General features: G+C 37.9%; 1 protein-coding gene across 2 annotated transcripts in view; it reads right to left on the bottom strand.

Annotated features, from left to right (window-relative positions):
* Positions 1–20,658, bottom strand: part of TMTC2 (transmembrane O-mannosyltransferase targeting cadherins 2) — a 470,409-nt gene that overhangs the window by 191,612 nt on the left and 258,139 nt on the right. For both annotated transcript variants that reach the window (XM_064491564.1, XM_010975092.3), the window contains one exon: positions 17,778–18,348. In XM_064491564.1, the coding sequence (XP_064347634.1) occupies positions 17,778–18,348 (571 nt within the window). The remainder of the gene's footprint in view (positions 1–17,777; positions 18,349–20,658) is intronic.

Raw genomic sequence — 20,658 nt, 5'->3', positions numbered from 1 at the left:
AAATTTCCCTATAGAAAATGGCAAATTCAACTTGCTATTTCAGGAAAACATGCAATTTTTCTTGAATGGAAAAAAAGAATCAAAGCCAATTTCTAATTATATGCCTGAAATGATAGCACTGCCCACGTAAAATGACATAAGGAAACAATTGTGAAGATTAGAATAGGGAATTAAACACTAGAAAGTATGATGGACTTCTTAACGAATCCATTTCAGAAAATCAAGTGTTAACTGTATTTAAGTTTAAAAGGTAATGAAAAAGATAAATTCAAATCCTCATGATAAAAGGGAGATATGAAGATATTTTTAACACAAATAGATTCCTCTGAAGATGAAACAAAACATAGAGCCCACTGCAGTTTGCAATAAACACTTAGTCCTCAAAAAACATTATTATAAGTACTTAGGGATCTGATTTCTGTTCTTGGAATGAATGGAGAACTGCATAATAATTACATCTTTCCAATCAGATTGTTTCAAAGACAAAGAAAGTCATGATTTTACCAAAAAAGAAAAAAAAAGATTAGCAACAAAATTATCTTTCAAATTATGTTTAAAAATAGTATGATAAAAGTACCCCCTGAAACTCCCATATTAGGAAAATAACCCCCAGAGAGGTTAAATGACTTGTCCACAATTACACAACTAGGTGGTGGCAGAAACTGTGAGAACCCAGGTCTGATTAGAACTGCAGGATTTGTCATTATGCTGTACGGCCATACTTTTCACAGCATGTTCCCTTTATCTCTGAAATCACAACTTCTCTCAAATGTCTAACATTTTTCAGAGGCTCTCGTGTAATTAACCTAGAAAAAGGCCACCAGCTGGATGCAAAGGTGTAGCTTCAAACAGCCTCTATATAAATCTGATGTAAATCAGCCAATGTCTTAATGGCATATTAAATTTTTATAGAATCGTTCTCCCATAATTAACTTCATGTTATTGCTCTTTTAAAATTGCTCAAAAGTAAATCTGCCTCTAGGAAATAAGCTGAAACCTATTTTTAGAATGGCCATTTCTTTAAAGGGGTAGAGAAATACTCTAAATTCTGTTTCATCTTTAAATATATTTGGTTTGTCTAAAATTATGCTTCCTATTTTTGAAAAGGTCAGGGAATGGAAATTGGGTGTATTCTACATTTGACAAGCACCTTTCCACTTTGATAAACCCCTGGTCACAGCTAAAAACAAATCAACAAAATGTGTTTAAATACAACACAATTACTCTGCATGTGTAAGACATGCGGAATACACACTGAGAGACATATATACATATATATATAGAAAAGACTAAAAAGGACCCAGATTCCTATTTACACGACATGCCACTGTTACTCATTCAAGAACCAAGGGCTGCATGTACCAAACACACAGCCAAGAAAGCAATCAAATACTGACGTCAGATTCTCACTGCAGAAAATTGCATTTTATGTAGGGGCCCACAATTTATCATAGTTTTGAAGAAACAAAATAAGATCCAAGCATTCTGACCCAAACATAACCCCAGGGAAGATACCCTGATTCCCCAAACTCTGTTACCTATTTGCTAAACAGCAAATAAGACAGACAAGCATATTAAAGACACCAGTGAAAACATTCAGGAGTCTCAGAAAGACTTGAACCAGGTTTACCAAGCCACATGGATTAAAGTCAGAATTTTTCTTTACTGATTCTGGTAAACTTGAAAAGTTTTTTAAAAAGTAAAAAAAAAAAGAAAAAAAAAGAAAACGAAAACAACAATAAACCTACCTCTTCAAAAAACAGTAACTATGGATTCAAACTCCTTTATGCTCAACTTTAAAACACAGAATTAAGATTATGGTGACAGTTGCAAAAATTCGGTGAACACATTGAAAACCAATTAATCTAAACTGTACACTTTAAATGGACTGATTTCATGACATGTGAATTATACCTGCATAAAACTGTCACAAAAAAAAAAAAAAAATTCAAAAAGGCCTGACCTGAACTGACATGAGGCTATTTACAGTCTTTATTCCATTTATTGTAAACAGTCATGTATTTTCCTTCAGAAATACCAAAAAGTTTCTTACTCTGAAATGCCGCCATGTTAGGGGTATTATATAATACAGAATTTATGCACCCTGTTACCTCTAAATAATTTTTTAAAAACCAGAATTACATCTGGACTCAAAGGATATGGATACTGAATCAGGAAACCTATAGTCCTTTATTATATGAATAAAGGAAAGCTCTGATTCCAAAAACATTCTTTACAATCCACATCCAACAAGACCTGACATCCTGTGCAGGCAAGGACCCACTAAGACACACAGGCACTCGCTGGCATCACAGCACGGCTAGTTACTCCAAGCTGTTTTATATTTGTAATGAAATTTACAGAGAAAAGTTTATATCTGAATTATAATGCAACCTCTGTAGCACAGACTCATCTTCTCCCTTACAAAGCCATTAGGAATGCATTGCCTCTCAAGGACACGTAAATCAGTTAATATGGTTGACGAGCAATGATGCAGCAACAGGAAATTCAGGGCCAAGCCAAATGTTTCAATGTGAACTGACTCCAGATAATTCTATTTTGCATGCTTGTGAGAAACACCATGCATTTCAGAGGCGGTAGAGGAAGTTGAAAGGAGTTTAAGAAGCAAATCTAACGCAGCACAACCTCAAAGGCTGTATGTACAATGCCTCTCTTAAATCTGTTCGGTGTAGGTCAAGGCCATGGCAGAGATGCTATGCCCTTGCAGGCCAATGTGATGTTGACGATCAAACTCAGAATACTGATTATCTCAATGCCTGAGATATTGTTTCTCTTCTGGGACAGGGAGCTGCAAAAGAAAGAGTATCCTGTCCTTGATCTCAAGGTTTCTAAACTAACCCCACCACCCACTCCACACACACACTCAGTACTACTTAGTATATACCTTAAATAATCAGGCTACATTTTACTTGAAGGAACTCAACTGAAAGACAATGATCTGCACTAGAAATGATCACTAGATTTGGAATTAACATTGCCTCTGAAATCCAGTTTCACTGTATGCTAATCGATTAAGGGGAGTTCACTAAACCTCTTGTAAAATGAGTACAAATAAGGACCCGACAGTTAAGCTCGAAAACAAATGTAAATTTTAAGACAGCAGATTTGTCTGTTTTCTTCACTACTTCATCCTCCACATCTAGAAGGGTGCTTTATACCTAGAAGACACTCAGCACCTATTTTTCAAAAAAATAAATATTATAAAAAGAGAGCATCTAGCAAATTCCTGGTCACATGACAGGCATTGCAGGGAAAAAAAAGGAAGTTAATATAACTCTGAACCCAAATTAAATGCAGAAGCGTGAAATGGTTCTAAACTCCAAAAAATAAAAATAAAAACAACAAAATCCTGGATGAACTGAGCTATTTAGATGCTACTACTTTTCTGTCACTCAAGACTCCTTCCTAACCAGGCTAAATTAATTTGTCAGGCATGTGTGCTTCTCCAGTACTTTATATGAAATTCTATTAGCACTTAAAGCACAGAGATATAATTAATGCACCCGTCTTATTTTTCCTGGGGACTGGAATAATGCTACTCATCTTTGTATTTTTAGCACTTATAAAACCAGCAATTGCATGTGAAGTATAGATTATTTGTATTGAAAGCTATTGTAGGCAAACAGCATTGGTCCCAAGGTCAATGGACGATTCTTTCATAATTCTATTTAGACCTTCCATTTTAACCAAACTTGCACAAAAACAGTACAATGGAAAGATCACGAGCTTTGGAGTCAGACCTCTGAAGGGAGACCTCTTCTCCACTGTGTTCTCTCTGTGAATACTTGGGCAAATTATTTCACTCTTATAAACCTCCGTTTCCTTATCTGTAAATGAGTTTAATAATCCCTACTCTCATAGAACTGAACAAAGTAATGCACAAAAGACACTTAGCTAGTACACAGTAAGCCTTGATAAATGGTGGTTGCTATCATTACCACCAGTTCTGTGTATATGCAAATGAAAGCTAATGAATTCAAGTAGGGTATTTCTCTTCCTCTTTAAACAATATGGAAGTCAACACAGCCGTGGAGATTACACTGCAGAATGGGAGAAAATCCAAGACTACAAATTATCCTGTCCAAGAACCAGAAACTTTAGGCTGCTGCTTTGACAGCTTAAATTCAGCCCTCTTCTCACTCAGCCTGCCCATTTTTCAATGGGCACCTCTGCATTTTTCTCCTTTCTTGTAATTTTACCTCTAAAGTACATTCATTTGTGGAATCATCTGATTTTTTTGACATGAGTTGTCACCCATTCAAATATTCACCCAACAATGAGAAACTCAAGTCATGTTGTATGGTCAGAAGAAAGTTTAAACATCTTTAAGACACCAGTGTTGCCCCACCACATTCCTGGAATTCAGGAAACCAGGTACCAGGCTGAACAGTCATACACCCAGCTGATGAGTCTACTGCTAACACCTAAAACAGTTCTTGCTCCTGAGTTGGTGCAGTGGTGTACTGGAGATCAGGAAGAGGGTGTCAAAGAATAACTACCCCAGCATTTGTTAACTCTTCACCTCTAGACCAATCTCAGGCTCAGTATCAAAGGGAAGATTTCTCTCTCGAGGGGTAATTTCAAACAATAATATACGGCTAGCAAAGAAAATGAACCAAATTAGAAAGAAAAATTTACTGTGATTTTAGGTTCTTTGGGTTAAGCTTCTGGTAACTATAAAAGTAAATAATCCATTCGAATGTGGACTTCAATCAAGCTGGAGCCCTAGGATGGCCATGTGCAAATAGCTGAATCCTCAACTGAAGTTAGTTTGGGGGTGGAGGGCACAGACAGGGAAAAGAGGGGCCTGGGAGGAGGGAAAGAACCACAAAATAAAAACCAACAGCCAAATGTCAAAAGCTGCCCTGGAATTAACAACAGAACAAAAGAGAAAGAACCGAGGGGGAAATAAAGGCAGAGTTGTAATTAATGATGAACTTGAGGGATGGTACATGGAGGTCCACTGCATGGTCTCTAGTCCTAACTGGCAAATAGAAAATTATTTCCATATTAACAAATTTTTATAAATTTAAGGCAGGAAAGCAATGTACCATGGCAAAAGCATTGCACCTAGAGGAAGAGGTCCAATGTCAATTCTACTCTCAACTAATCCTGTGACTAATTTCCATGGGCCCCAAATTCTGTGAAAAGAGATAGAGTAGCATACAGGTAGACAGGTAAATTCTAATGCCCCTCTCCAGCCATGAAATCTTGTGTTTTGATGAAAATCTTACGTTGAAATATTATATAGGGGATCTAATTCTAAATGTACACACATCACTGAATCCCAAACACAGCTATTCATCAAAATCACAAAGGGAGCTCTTAAAAAGTTGTTTTGAGGGGGGAAGGTATAGCTCAAGTGGTAGAGCCCATGCTTAGTATGCATGAAGTCCTAGGTTCAATCCCCAGTACCTCCTCCAAATATAAATAAATAAACCTAATTACTTCCCTCTCATAAAACAAAAAGCAAAATGTGTATAAAAAAAAAAAGTTGTTTTGAGATACACACTACTCCATATAAAACAGATAAACAACAAGGACCTACTGTATAGCACAGGAAACTATCTTCAATTTCTTATAATAAAATATAATGGAAAATAATCTGAAATATATATGTATATGTATAACTGAATCACTTTGCTGTACATCTGAAACCAACTATACTTCAATAAAAAAATTTTAAAAAAAAGTTGTTTTGAGGGTGGGGATTAGCTCAGTGGTAGAGTGCATGCTTAGCATGCAAGAGGTCTGGAGTTCATTTCCTAGTACCCCCATTAAAATAAATAAATCAGTTAATTAATTAATTAATTAATTAAAAAGTTGTTTCTTTACTGCTACCGCTCCACCAGCTCCCTCTCTACACCTCAAAAACAAAACAAAAAATAAGCAGAGCAAAATGTTCTTATTCAGTGGGTTCTGGTTTTGGGCTACAATCTCTGGTTTAAAATAGTTCCCACATGAGAGGCTGATGATCATCCCAGTTTTAAATATTAAAGAAAACCCATGATGAATCCTAATCTTTAAACAGTCACTACCCTCCTGTTTCACCTCTCAATTAAACCCGATTTTTAAGTATTGGATTTTCTGAAATCAAATCCAATTTTACCTACAGACTCGTCTCAGCAAGTCCAAGCTACTAGGATTTACATTTCTGTAAAAATAATTTGGTCTGAATGTTATTAAGGCATCTAAAATATTTTCTAAAAATTTTGGCAGCCAGCAAATTGTACTGCTTTTAAAATAAAACTTTTTGCCTTCCCTACTCTCCCTAGGAGGTAGAGAAATAAACCAAACTGTGGAACAACAGTAACAGCAAAAAACAGGCTCAATGTTTCCCTGAAAAGGTTTGTTATAAGAGATTCTAGAATCAGCAGCAACAATATTGCCTGCCAGGTCGGGGAAGAATAGGAGGAGGAAAGAGATGCACGTTCACCCTTAGGTGATAACGGTGCTTCCTCTTTCTGCAAAGAATAGACTTGAACTGCAAGCCACTGCAGCTACTGAACTAATCTTCCGTACTCTAAACCTGGCTAAGAGGAAATATACAGGAAACAGGGTGGTGGGGGGAACAGAACAGAAAAAGCTCCTCTCCCCCTCCAGTTTCAGATATATAAGCAACAGCACCATCCTGAGCCCGAAGGGGAAAAAATCAGGCTCTAAAAGTCAGATGATGGCGAGATATCAATGGAGAAAAATTAAGGAGTGACTATGTCTACTTGTCTTCAATCAATTAAACAAAAAGTAAATGATCATATTGTGTTGGTCAGAAGAATTATCCTTGATAAAAGTCCTTTTCTCAATATTTTTTAAATTGTCAGTATTGGTGAACAGGATAGCAAACACACTGATTGACATGTCAACCCATATCTGGTTAGAAAAGCCACAGCTACGCTGAGTGCTCTGTAAAATGAAGGACAAGAAGTTTGCTACTACTGAAATGCTGTGGAAATGCAGTAAATGCTGATGACCATGATGAGATCCACTACAGAAAAGGAACTTGGCTGAAGAGTGTACATTTCCAATAGTCATATCTGACAACAACTTCGCAAGGCAAATATTGTATTCCTATCCTACAGACCGTGTGACTGATGTTCAGTATGTTTAGCAGTTTATCCAAAGTCACATAATTTAAATCTAAATCTGCGGGCTCCAGTTTTCTGGTCTTTTCAAATTGGCCTTACTTGCACCTATCCATGAGAATGCTAGCCAATCACCAAATGGTTCTATTCAAAGTGAACAATACTTTTCTTTAATTAATTTTTGTTGTTGTTAATGGAGGTACTGGGGATTAAACACACGACCTTGTGCAAGCTAAGCATGTGCTCTTACTGCTGAGCTATGGCGCCCACCTCCTAGCATTTGTTTTTATAGTATTAGACACATTTAACTTTTTAATCACACTATGCCATAAGATCTTAAGAAAGAAACTACACTTGATGGAATACGGAAACTGGTAAATTTTTGCCTGAATCTTCAAATTTGGAGAAATAATTCTTTGTAATTTGGAGTGCGTCATTTCATCAAAGTTACGGAAATACCTTCAAATCATTCATGTACAACCTTGGTGTAATCTGGCTATTACAGAAGAATGTATTCATGCAGCTTATTCTGATAAACACACGACACAAACACACACAAACATACACACAGAAAACCTTTTAACAGCGAGGGATTCAGTGTCTTATATATTAAAAACTAAGATAATGTCCTTAAAAGGCTGGGTTGGTATGGCTAATGGCTATAACTCAAAACTCACAAAATTAAAATATGAAAGTTTTTTTTCTTGCTTTTAAATACATAAAATTATGCTTATTTTTTAAACAGCCACAATCAATGTTGCATATAATCTAGGAGTCTATTAAATGTACTTAGTATTAGTCATCTTTAGCAATATATTAACGGAAATTCTAGATATATTTTCCATTTCTTCACATACTAAAAACTAACAGTCGTTTATTTGTTTTTAAATGTCCTTCATTTTTCTTTTGTTGTCCCTGCTGTTTTCTTTGAACCTCACATCAACTATAAGCAAAATGAGAACCACACACCAAAATGCAGGCATTGCAGCTTTGCCAATGAAACCAAAGAGAAGTATTATGATCTTTGAATCTTATTTGATTTCCTGAAATAAAATGAATAAACATGTGAAGAAAGAGAGAAAGTGCCCTTGGAACGGAAACACCAACTTCACTAATCAAGGCCATAATTACTGAGGAAACACGTATTAAATTCTGAATTCATGCTATTTCACTTGATGCAAGAGTTATAATCAGACCAGCAGAGCATACAGGAGCCATCTGGGTGCCGCAGAGTTGTAAAGACAAACCCTAAGAGCAAGGGCATGTTGACCTTCCCAGCACCAAATCATTGCAGACTTTTGTATTAGAAAGTGCTGTTCCTCCCTTTTGATTTCTTATTTTCCTTTTTGAAAAAAGGAATATTGCAATCAATAGGTATGACACGGGATGCAAAAAGTAAAAACATCACACCATACAACCGTTAACACAGGGTCATGTATCATATATATTTTAATCGTTAATGAATTTGATTTAATATTCAGTTTTATCTACCCCACCTCCCACCCTGCTCATGCCTTTTAAGGAATCTCTAATGCACTCCTGGAATCTGGCTTTCTCCAGCTTAAATTTCATTTGCAAAATCAACATGAAATTAGCATTTCCATTGTTTCCAGGCATTTAAGACAGGAATCTGACTTCCAGGCAACGACAATGGATTTCAAATTTGTGCAAACCACATCATTTTCTGTGAAATTGACAGTACCGAGTTGAATATGAGTAACCTGATAATCATGAGATCCCTGTCAGTCAGTGTGATTCCTCTGAGGCAGCAGGTTATCGAAAATTGAGCCGAGTGATGTAATACACATCCCAGACAGTGTTATGAGAACAGCATAGTTGATTTCAATGAGACTCATTATTTATTCATCACAAGGTCCAATCTGCGTGTCATTTTCACTGACGGTATACTGAGTTAACTGGTTGAAATTCAGTGCTGATAGAGTATTTTATTCTGTATTGTAAAAAGGACCCTTTAAATTTTTTCCCTGTCTTCCTGTGTGAAAGAGTACAAAACAAAGAGGGATTTTGTATTTGTGGCCATTCACGGTAACATGTGAACACCGTTCAGCAGTGCTGGAAGAAGGGACATAGGAGAAAGCCCTTAGGGACTTCCTGTTTTTCTCATTAGGAGTGTATAATAATACACCAAATATTACAGAGTAAAAAGTAAAATAATATTAGTTTTCAGAAAATAACTGCTTTTCTTTTAAATGCTAAAGAATGAGATAAACACAGATAGGAGACACACACACTGAACGAGATATAACCTCCACTCTGGAATCTGATCCTTAGTCTCATCACCGAAAGGACCCTCTCTCACGTTTAGGGGGAAAATAGAAAAGAAAGTTCCCCAAGAGGCAAGATGGAGGTGGCCTGGACATTCTTGGGCTTCTCTACATGGATCAGTCCAAATGCTAACACATTTGAAAACCATCCATCATCTCCCAACACTGTTGGGGTCACAACGTCATTAGACACAGTAACTGTCTCAGTCTTCCTTTCCTGATTCATTTTCCTCATAGGCTCATGTGCTCTATGTATCTGCAGAAAGAAGCGGTCCTCAGTCACTTCCTTGAGCTTCCCTCTGTGCAATGCTCAAGCCTGACCCTCCAATTTTCCTTGCCTCTCCAACAATAAATGCCTGTATCCAAAGACTCCTTTGGGGCCCTGATCAAACATCTCTGCTCCAGAAGATGCTTCCTCATCTCCTCAGCTGAAAGTAACCTCCCCCTCCTCTAAAATACCCAGTGCCTCCCTTACAGCCCTCACCTCTCTCCAGCTCCAATTTCAGTTCTACACTTACATGCACTGTTCTCAACTTCTTACGGCTCTCAAATGTCTTTAAGGGAGAATCTTGCCCATCCATCATTGAATCCCCACATCGCCTAATACAGTGCTTTGCACAATGAATCTTTAAAAAATAATAATAATTTGTGAATAGATCACTGTTCCAGGTACCAACACTCTAAAGCAAGCGGTGCAGAAATTTGCAAGGGTACAGTCAGCTTCCCAAATTTAAATGACTCAACTTGAACCTCAACTGCATATGGAATACAGAATCATCTTAAAGAAGCTGACTGAAGAAGCCAACCTGTAGGACTAAAATACCTTATTAATCTTCAACTTTTTGAATTGTAAAAGATTTCTGAACCTCGACTTTGTTTGTGGTATTATCTGGTTAGTGGTGTTGGCAGCTGTTCAAAGTTCTAAAGCACTACAGGTCATGAATATTAAATGCTACAATAAGCCTACTGGGCGGAAATCCAAATTCATTTGTAAGTGCATGACAGTCAGCCCGCCCTCCGGTTTCAACAATGCTAGGAAATACTGAGATCAGAATCGGAGCATCTTTCTCTATCTGGATTCTCACAAAGTCAAATGTAAGACAAATGAAGGGAAAACACAACCCTCAGAAAGCAGGAACGCTACTTAAAGGAGAGTGGCCCAGATGTTGACTGAAGACAATCAGAAACAGGAAAGGTATCACATTTCATTTGGCGCAATCAATATGAGGGTCACATCTTGAGTAAAACTGTAACCTGGTCTAGAAAGCAAAGGGACAAAGCCACCAATGATAATAGATTCCACCAATGACATCCCGAGCTGCTAATCAACTAAAAAAGCACATGTGGATTCAATGCCTAAGTACCTGCAGGCTATACGCTCTCTATTCTGTACATGGGGAGTCACACAAAATAGTCTGATGTACAGAAGCACCGTGTTGAATGACTTCAGTGTTCCAGCAGTGGCAAACCCAAAAACTTCAACAGAACATAAGCCCCCACCCTGAGAAACCATTCTCAAGATAAACCCTGTAAATGGTTTGGAAATATAGGACTGTTTGTTAGTGTGGGTCTGATCACTATGTCCTGTTGTAGAATCCAGCTTGCATAATACCCAAGATAAAGGTATACTTTGCTCACCATATGCAACCTCCATCCATCACATCCTGCTTAGCATTAAAATAAAGTTTCTGGACAGAGATGACTTATTTTCCACACGCAGCAATGCCTCCCTTTTCCCTCTCTAATACTATAGACTCTCTATCTTGTTTATATGAAATAGAGCCACAAAATTTGAAGAAAAGGAGGCTATCCACATAATGCATATCTTGGAAACAACGACAGCAAAATAAATGTAGTCATCTTAAGAGAAAGTTTTAAAAGATCAAATTAAAAGGGCTTCATTTTTCCAAATTATCTTGGGCTATTATTAGAATTGTTACACTGGTTTTCAGATTTCCTTTTAAAAAAATTTTTTTTTCACCTGTAACTGAATAAGTGATAATGGGGCTAATAAAGGGGAAAAAAAGATGTTTCCACATTAAAACAGTTAACAGAAGTTAAATAAGCACAGAAAATGGCCACTGGGCAAACAATGACTGATGTTGGGTAAGTAGAAAAATGTTGCCTTTACTGATTTTATTACCCATGTACCTCCTGGGGTCAAGGGGGACTTGTAAAAAATTTTGTGGGCAGATAAAAGTCTAGCATTTATTTGCAAAGTTAGTTTCATTGTGTTTCAAAGGTTTCTCCTCCACACCCCACCAACCATTCTTTGACAACATAAAACGAAGAAAGTCAAAGTCATCCAAGAAAGGTGAAAATAATCATTTGGTGAGAGGCCAAGAAAACTTCTTTTTCAACATTTTTCTGACATGCATTTCCTCCAGTCTCACCTTCCAGACCCCACTAAACAGGAATGAAATTCTCATTGTAGAAACGAGAGAGGACAGGATTTCACTTTATAATTGTAGGCGGATATTTTAATCTGCAACAAGTGTGAAATCAGGAATTTCCTAAATACCTACTATGTGCCAAATGGTGCATGAGCTGCCAAGAATAATGCAGGAAACACATTAAATAGACATTGAAGTGAAGAACTAGGACATTTTAAAATTTTATAAAAAAATAGTTCAGAACCCTTTGTTCAAACATACGTCTGCAGATTTTATATTTAGTGTTTTCTTACAAATTTTCCTTCTGAAAACTGTATTATTTTATGTCATATTATTTCATACCAAACCACATTATTTCATAAGTCCTACTATTCTCTTGATAAGCACTTATTAAGTAAGTTAAATGTGTTCATCTTTTTGGCATATTCACAACAGTGACTAGCAGATATAAACACTATACATGGTTATTAAATACCCAGTAAAATACGATATTCTGGGTACTGTTTTTCACATACTTCATCAAAGAAAAAGAAAACTTTCATATTCCCTTTGCAGAACTACAAAATTTGTATACATAATACTGACATGGGCACCATTTGCAGGGACTCTCAGAAGTCAAAAAATGGCAGCCAAGAATTCTGCCAAACTGAGCCATCCCAAGGATTTCATCTGGCTCAAATGGAAATATCTGTTTTTAAATTACTAACCAATATTAAATAACAGAGATGTTATAGAAAATCCAGATGCCTGTCTATCTTAGAAAAATCTTAACCTCTACTGAACTGAAACCTGTACTTTCTTTTTTTGAATTCTTATGTTTTATTGAAGTGTAGTGTATTTACAATGTTAGCTTCAGGTCTACAGCAAAGAGATTCAGTTATATATATATATAGATTACATATATTTTTTAGATTTTTTCCATTATATGTTATTATAAGAAATTGAATATAGTTCCCTGTGCTATAAGGCAGGTTCTTGTTGTTTTTCTCTTTTATACATAGTAATGTGTAGCTGTTAATCCCAAACTCCTAATTTATCCCTCCCCCCCATTCCCCCTTTGGTAACCACAGTTTGTTTCTTACGTCCATTAAACCCATTAGACTATTTCTGGTTTGTAAATAAATTCACTTGTATCATTTTTAGATTCCACATACAAGCAACATCACATGATATTTGTCTTTCTCTATTTGACTTCACTTAATTGATAATCTCTAGGTCCATCAATGTTGTTATAAATGACACTATTTCATTCTTTTTTATGGCTGAGTACTAGTCCATTGTATGTGTGTATATACACACACACCACATCTTCTTTATCCAGTCATCTGTTGATGGAGATTTAGGTTATTTCCATGCCTTGATTATTGTAAATGCTGCTGCTATGAACACTGGGATGCATGTATCTTTTCAAATTAGAGTTTTCTCCAGATATATGCCCAGGAGTCAGATTGCTGGATCATAGAGTAAAGCCTTTTTTCAATTTTTTAAAGGAACTTCCATACTGTCCTCCACAGTGGCTGCACCAATTAAAATTCCCACCAACAGTGTAGGAGGGTTCCCTTTTCTCCACACCTTCCCCAATATTTATTATTTGTAGACTTCTTAATGATGGCCATTCTGACTGGTGTGAGGTGATACCTCATTGTAGTTTTAATTTGCATTTCTCTAACAATTAATGATGTTGAGCATCTTTTCATGTGCCTGTTGGCCATCTGGATGTCTTCTTTGGAGAAATGTCTATTTAAACCTGCACTTTCTTATTGCTGTCATGGGATGGAGAGAAGTACTGAGGGAGGGCATAGCCTCTAGTTCCGCCCAGCTCTGGTACCACATTTGAGTTTGGGGCCAAGATCTGATAAGAGGTAGAGAACTGAAAGCTCTGACATTTCTGAAGAAATGTGAAAAAAGAAGCTGAGTGTGAACTACTATGAGAGAAACATTACGATAACACTATAAAAATGGAGAGCCCTGCACTCTGGTTTTAATAATTTCCAGCTTAAGGAGGACCACCATTTTTAGATTTTAAACATTTGGCTAGTTCTCTAGTTTGCACAATAGAGTTAAACATTTGTGCACTGGAGTTTTCTGTTTCTGTATAAGTTATATTTTAACAGGGCAGGGGACTTTACTTCATCTGGCAAACTATGATAACTATGATGCAGAGTCAATTGGTAAGATATTTAAGATGATTATTCTTTTAAGGTTGAAAAGGACCTTCTAAATCCACTTCTTTCAATTTCTCCTAACTCACCCCAGGAATAAAAAAATCTATATATTTTAAAGACAGAATATGGAATTTTTTTGTAACTTCCATATGTAATCTATGCCAGTGTTTACAAGCCCCATGGTCATGAAATTCTAAATGAAAGTTTTTGCTTAAATATTCATGTTTCAGCTTTAGTGGATTCCTAATTCATATGCTTTCAAACCACTGCATGTTTAAAGACTACTAGGACTTTATCTCTTAGCCTTCTCTTTCTTAACATAAAGAATTACAGTTTCCATTGATACTTCTTCTCTCCCTTCAACTAATGTGCAGTAAGTGCCTTCCAAATACTGGGCACCCAGTTCACAATGAACACCCCACAACTTCACGTAATCTTCACATCTCTAGGAAAGAACACTAACTATGCTTCCACATGAAGGAACAGGTCACTGAACTCAGCCAGTGCAGGTTAAGGTTCAATTCCTTTCATTTTCTTCTCATCTGACTACTTTCTTTATTCATCTTCACACTTTCACAGTGTAGTAAAAAGATCACCACACAGTCACAAATATGTGTTCTAGCTCTAGTGATTCCACCATTTTCTAGATGACCTTCACATCTCTGGTTCTCTACAGCTCAGCTGGAAATAAGGGACGGGCATAGATGGTCTCCAGGTTCCTTACAAATCTATACAGTCTCTTATCCCAGTGTCCTCATTTAGCTCACTGGCCCAAAACCTAAGAGTGAAAGAAAGAGCTAAGTTGAGAGAACAATTATCAGATGAAGGATTTTGCTGCCATGACTACGTCCCATGCCCGCAAGCAGCAGTTGCCAGACAGTCTGGGCAAGTTTCCATTTGAAAACTTCTCAAGACACAGAACAGTCAAAGTATTAAGACCTTTCCCAAAGTGTGGGGTCCTTCACACTCTCTAAGTCTTAGGAATTCCTTTGCCAGTGATGGAGTTCCGGGCAGGCTGCTCCAGAAGGTGCCACTTTGGCAGGTGGATTACTTGGACCAGGAGACAATTAAAGCCCAACAGATTCAAGAAGAGCTTTCTACCTCCGCCTTAAGTGCCTAAAAGAATTTAGATAGGAAGCCTGTACCAGGTAGAGAGCTATTATCAAAGATAACATTTTTACATAAGGAATACTCTTTGGCTTGGCATGGAAAACATTTGTTTACCATTTGCTCTTCCCAAACCCTGTGAATTGTCTTCCTCTCCTCTGAAGTCCCAAACCCTACCCCTGCTCCTTAGCACAGGATGGCACAGAAGCCTCAGTTGCCTGACTGCTGGGGAGCTTCTCCTGTCTTTGTGGGGCTCCTTTAACAGTAGATAGATGAATTTAGTTATGTATATAATCTGTCTTAACGGTAACTTAATTATTAGGCCCCCAAAGAACTCAGATGGGAAGAAAGGAAAAGTCTTCCTCCTGTGCACTCATAGCACTTCTCATTTTCTTAAGCAGCAGTTACATGAGTAAGGTTGCCAGATAAAATATGAGATGCCCAGTTATATTTTAATTTCACATCAACAAAGAATACGTTTCTATTGTAAGTATGTCCCAAATACTGCCTGGGCCATATTTATAGTAAGGAGCTCTCGCAGCAACTTTATCCTTGAAAGTCTGCTTAGAGAACTGAAAATTTCTCAGAAGTGAACTTCAAAGGTCTTCAAAGCAAGTCCTGAATTGACAAATCAAAATAATTTCTTAATTCATGAGATAGTCAAATGAAGACTCTGGAGAAGAAACCACAATGTTTCACAGGCTATCAAATGTAAGGTCTTGAAACCCCCAGTCTGCATCCTCAAATAGTTCTCACCCTACACAGGACAAGGACCATGATTTATACTTATTCAATTTGTATTTCCAGTAATACAAGAAAACTTGCTATGGTTGATGACAGGGTTTTAAAAGAAAAGAAAATGATCATTCTCTCTAAATTTCCTGAAAGAATAATTAAAATTGATTTGAAATTAAGAGCTTGACTTTCAAACCATATGTTGTTTTCAAAGCTTCAACCTCTCACCAGAGTTTTCTTTAAAAGTTTCAGCATTTCACTGAAATTACAAAAGAACCTCATTAAGCGCTTGATACTTGGTTTCTAACTGAAAAGGTTATGCTTCCCTGCAGAGCCAAAGCACAGCAGTGATTACTCGCCTACCAAGTTAAAAAAAAAACTAAAACTAAATAATTTTTAGTTCTCAATTTTTTTTCTTTATTTCAATTTCTTCCCGACTTGGTTTTAAGTAAAGTTAAGAATTGAGAGGGGAAAATGTGGTCAAAAACCAAAAAACTTCACAGCTTTCTCAAGGGAAGTATCCAAAACTATTAGGTAGTTGGATAAGTGGGGGCACCGGGCAGACAGATGGAGGAGAGGGAGGATGGTCCAGAAGATGGCCTTGTGCCCACCTCCAGCAGGCACAGTAAAGGGACTTTTCTAAACGAGCGCCAGCAAGAAACCGGTTAGAACCCGACATCCATGACTGCATGGTAGCACAAAGGACTTAACCAGACATGACCCCATGTTCATTGTATTATAATTAACATTGTGGTTTAGCTCCCCCCACCATGGGTTTTTCTGTGTACACCACGAGTAAGGACATGCGCGAAGGGGCCAAACATGACTAAGCATTCCGGGGACAAGAGCCGTCCATCGATCGAGACCATCTCTAAGGGAGGTTATAGAGAAAGGCGAGACAAAAACCACTGCTTTTTCCCCTTGGCTCAGCCCATCTCCCATTCTTGGAGGTGTACTTTTCTTTTCCTAAATAAATCCTTTAAAATCTCTCATTACACAACGCACCATCTCCCGACTATAACCTTAACTTTTGGGTATGACAAGAATTGGGGTCTTTTTCTTTTTCCTTTTGAGATAACAAAATCATAATCCCTTGCTTAAGAGTGTCCAAAAGGATGGAAGACAGGTTGAGGTTTGCAAACAATGACCAAGTTCAGTCCTTACACTTACAGTCAAAGCAAAGGTCAGTTTATTGTGAGGGAGGGAGGATGGGGCAATGAGAAGAGGTTTTTCAAGATGCTTTTGTCCACCCAATGCCTCCTCTTAATTCACTAGCAGAAAACTACTCAGTTCTCTTTAAATATATGGAATCTGAATGTGCTTACGTGACCTTCAAACAACATTGCACTGGAAAGCACTAAGGGAATACAGACGAACAAATATTAAGCCCAGAGGCAAAGGTCTTAATTGGCCTCAGGGCAGGACTTATAATAGCCATTTTCTGTTTTGACTCTTCTGTTCTTACACATGACAACAATAAAGAAAAGGTGAATGTGATTCATTGTTCAAAAATGTGAGTTCCTAGTGCACTTCAGAGGGGGTTGTTTTCTAAAGTCAGCTCAGGAAAAGTAATATGAACAAATGGCAGAGGATTTCCTCTTCATAGAGTCTAGCATCTAACTCTATTATCAGCTGTGTTATTTTTTCAAACACATATTACAGGCAATTTATTGGATTACTGGGAATTGGGGCTGAAATAAAGAATGAATAAAAATAAATCAATGATAAAGAGGAATATTCTTTACAAGGCAGAATTGTCCTTGTACCCTGCTTGGCAATCATGAAAATAAGTTAAGAAACCCAAGAAATAAAATCGTCAGTGACTGAAACCCAGGTTAGTTGGGAAAGGTCAGAGAGGACACTTCCACCTACTAGAGATCAAAAAGTAACTTATTTTAAATTCTCTTTGAAGAGGAACACATTTGCTTTTTAAAAGGTGCCAAGGGGATGATTTAGTAATCCAATGCCCAAGCCCCGACAATCACTTACTTTGTAAATGGTGGGTAGGATCTGGTTCATTTTCAGCCGGTGGAAGACAAAGACATCATAAACCGCTGAGACGGCAAGGACAGTCACTCCCTGTTCCTTCCACAACATGCTGCATCCGGCGCACAGTCCTGTCCCCAGGAACCAGCCCCAGGTCCTGGCTGAGTAGCCTCTTGTTGAACAGTGTTTCACGTAGCAGAGCAAGGAGAGGAGGAAGAAGAGACTGGCCCCAACGTCAGCCCGTCCGACGATACCGGCCACGGCCTCCGTGTGAATGGGATGAGAGGCGAACATCACGCCAGCCAGGACAGTCCAGTATCCGTCCCCCAGGAGTATCTTGGAGAAGCTGGTGAAGAGACCAGTGACCGCCGCGTGCAGTAGGACGTTGACCAGATGGTAGCTCCAGGGATTCAGCCCTCCGATGGCATGGTTCAGGCGAAAAGAGAGAGTACAGAGGGGCCGGTAGGACTTGTGGCTGCCGCTGTGGGTTAGGAGAGTCCCCCAAAAATCATTGTAGAAAATGTGGGTCCATGGAGTTTCTGGGAGGAGGTCCTGATTAGTCTTGATAGCGCGGCTAAAAGACAAAATGTTAAAAAAGAGATCAAATGTAAAATGCAGAAAGGAAAAAAATAAGGAGGAAAATACATCGCTAAAATAGACTGCTAAAATACTGCCTTCTTTTGTAGTGCTGTCGGCATATGGGTTTATGATGGGATTCTGGGCATATGTGATGAATGTTGGTGAGGCTCAAAGAAGGTATTACATAGACACTGAATTCAGCTCCTTAATGCTTACTAGCATCACAATTAAAGTTGTATTTCTTTTCCTCAAAAGCTTTCTTCTTTGAATGCAAATACCTCTGAAGAATAAATGCAAAGTTTCTATCAGTGGTTAAAGCCTCATAAAGCAGTGGCCACACAACTGCCCTCATATAGCATGTTGGCTAAAAATGCAGATTTCAGGCCCCAGGTTGACAGGAGGCCTGGGAATATGCATTTTAAGAAGCAAAGTCCCAGGTGACACTGGTGCAGGGGACACATTTAGAGCAAGGACTAGCTCCCCTACTAGAAATAAATTCTAGATAGAGTATCAGTGCCCAGAGCAATGCTTCCTATACATGCAAACCACCTGGGGATCTGGTTAACTAGCAGGTAGGTAAAGGTTCTAATTCAGCAGGCCTGGGGAGGAGCCCAAGATTCCATGTTTCTGACACCTGGAATTGTTCATTTACCTTCTATGTAGAAAAGCAAAGAACATGGCTTTGCAGGTACAAGAGTGTTCTGATGACCTAGTGCAAAGGACATCTTGGCCCAGTTAGCTGTTGCTGTTATTAATCTACAAAGACTGAGGTGTAACCTACAAAAAGTCCCTTATTAAATTCAGCTTGACCCACAATCTCTGAAATTAGATCCATCTGGGGACTGAAATTAACACAGATATCAACATGCATTAATAGTAGTAGATTGCCTACTCTGCCAAACACTATGCACTGTATGTCCTTTCACATATATTATCTACTTATGAGAAGTAGCTGATTTTTTTTTAAGATGCACAGTAAAAAGGCAGAGGTCTGTTAAAAGTCACATCTCACAAAATATTGAATGTAACAGACAGTTCTCCAACGTCTATATTTTCCTTTCCCCATACACATAGATCTTCAGTTTTTAGCTGAGTACATGGTCACCTGGAAAAAAATTTTCATTTCCTATCTATCCTTGTGCCAAATATATGGTCGTGCAACTAATATTTGGCCAGTGAAACAGAAGCAGAGTGCTATGTACTACTTCTAAAATGTATTCTTAAAAAGAAAAATCTTAGCATTCTTCCTTCCTCCACCCTTATGCCTTGTCTTGCTAGAGCACAGATGTAATAGCTGGAGTCCAGGCAGCCACTTTGGTCCATAAAGTGTCCTTAGGAACAGCAGTCATGCCAGCAGAGCAACGAGACTGGAGGAAATTGAGTCCCTGTCACCAGACCATACCAGCCCTGGGCTAACTATGTAAGTATAAGAAATGAACTTGTTTAAGCTGCAGTATTTTTGGGTGTCAGCTAGTGGCAGCTGAACCTACTCATCAGTGAAATCCTTTGTTAACAGAAGACCTACTATATCACAGTGCTTTGATTTTCCAGTTTGATTTTGATTTTTACAAGTCTCCGTGTATTGACTGTGTATTAAATGAATTTCCATATAAATTGGCTTTTAAAATATTAGAAACAGATGTTATTCTGGATCCATTAAATTAAAATACCCTGTTATGACATTCATCAAGAGTCTAACCCAGAAGTAATTGCTAAAGACTTGATGGGTTATAATTAAAATTTTAAAGAAATATGAAAAACTGCCAAACAGTGTTGTCAGAGAGAGCTGGTTTCAAGCCATTGAGAATGAAAAGCCAACTGGCCTCTACTAAACACCAACCTAGATAGTGATGTGAATTTCTGTAATATCAATGCAGAAACACTCGTGCTATCAGTCAGGGCAGCAGAAAGCTCAACAGCAAAGTATTGTGGGAGGCGGCTTTGCTAATTTCACAAGGAAAGCTGGGAAGCATGTTTTGTTTAGGACAGTATTTCACCCTTTCAGTGGCAGATCCATTTGGAAGGAGAAGCATGTCCCTAAACCAAGTTTTCTACATGCTATTAGTTCAGCTCCATAACCAATTCTATAGACTTTTTGAGGGAAAGGAAAAAAAAAAAACATACACTCTTTTAAAAATCTGTTCAAAGCCGCCAGAGTTTCTTATATTCATAGTAATAAATCTAGTAATCTACAGCAGCCAACAAGACGTACTATAAGCCTAACTCTCACAAAACAAGGATTTCAACACAAAGAACAAAACTAACACATCTCATCGTTTCCCTGGGAGAAAAAACTTTGATGAGG

Source organism: Camelus dromedarius, chromosome 11 (assembly GCF_036321535.1).
Source record: "Camelus dromedarius isolate mCamDro1 chromosome 11, mCamDro1.pat, whole genome shotgun sequence".
Lineage (NCBI taxonomy): Eukaryota > Metazoa > Chordata > Mammalia > Artiodactyla > Camelidae > Camelus > Camelus dromedarius.
The sequence above is the reverse complement of the archived record's forward strand: the minus strand, read 5'-3'. Positions and strand labels throughout refer to the sequence as shown.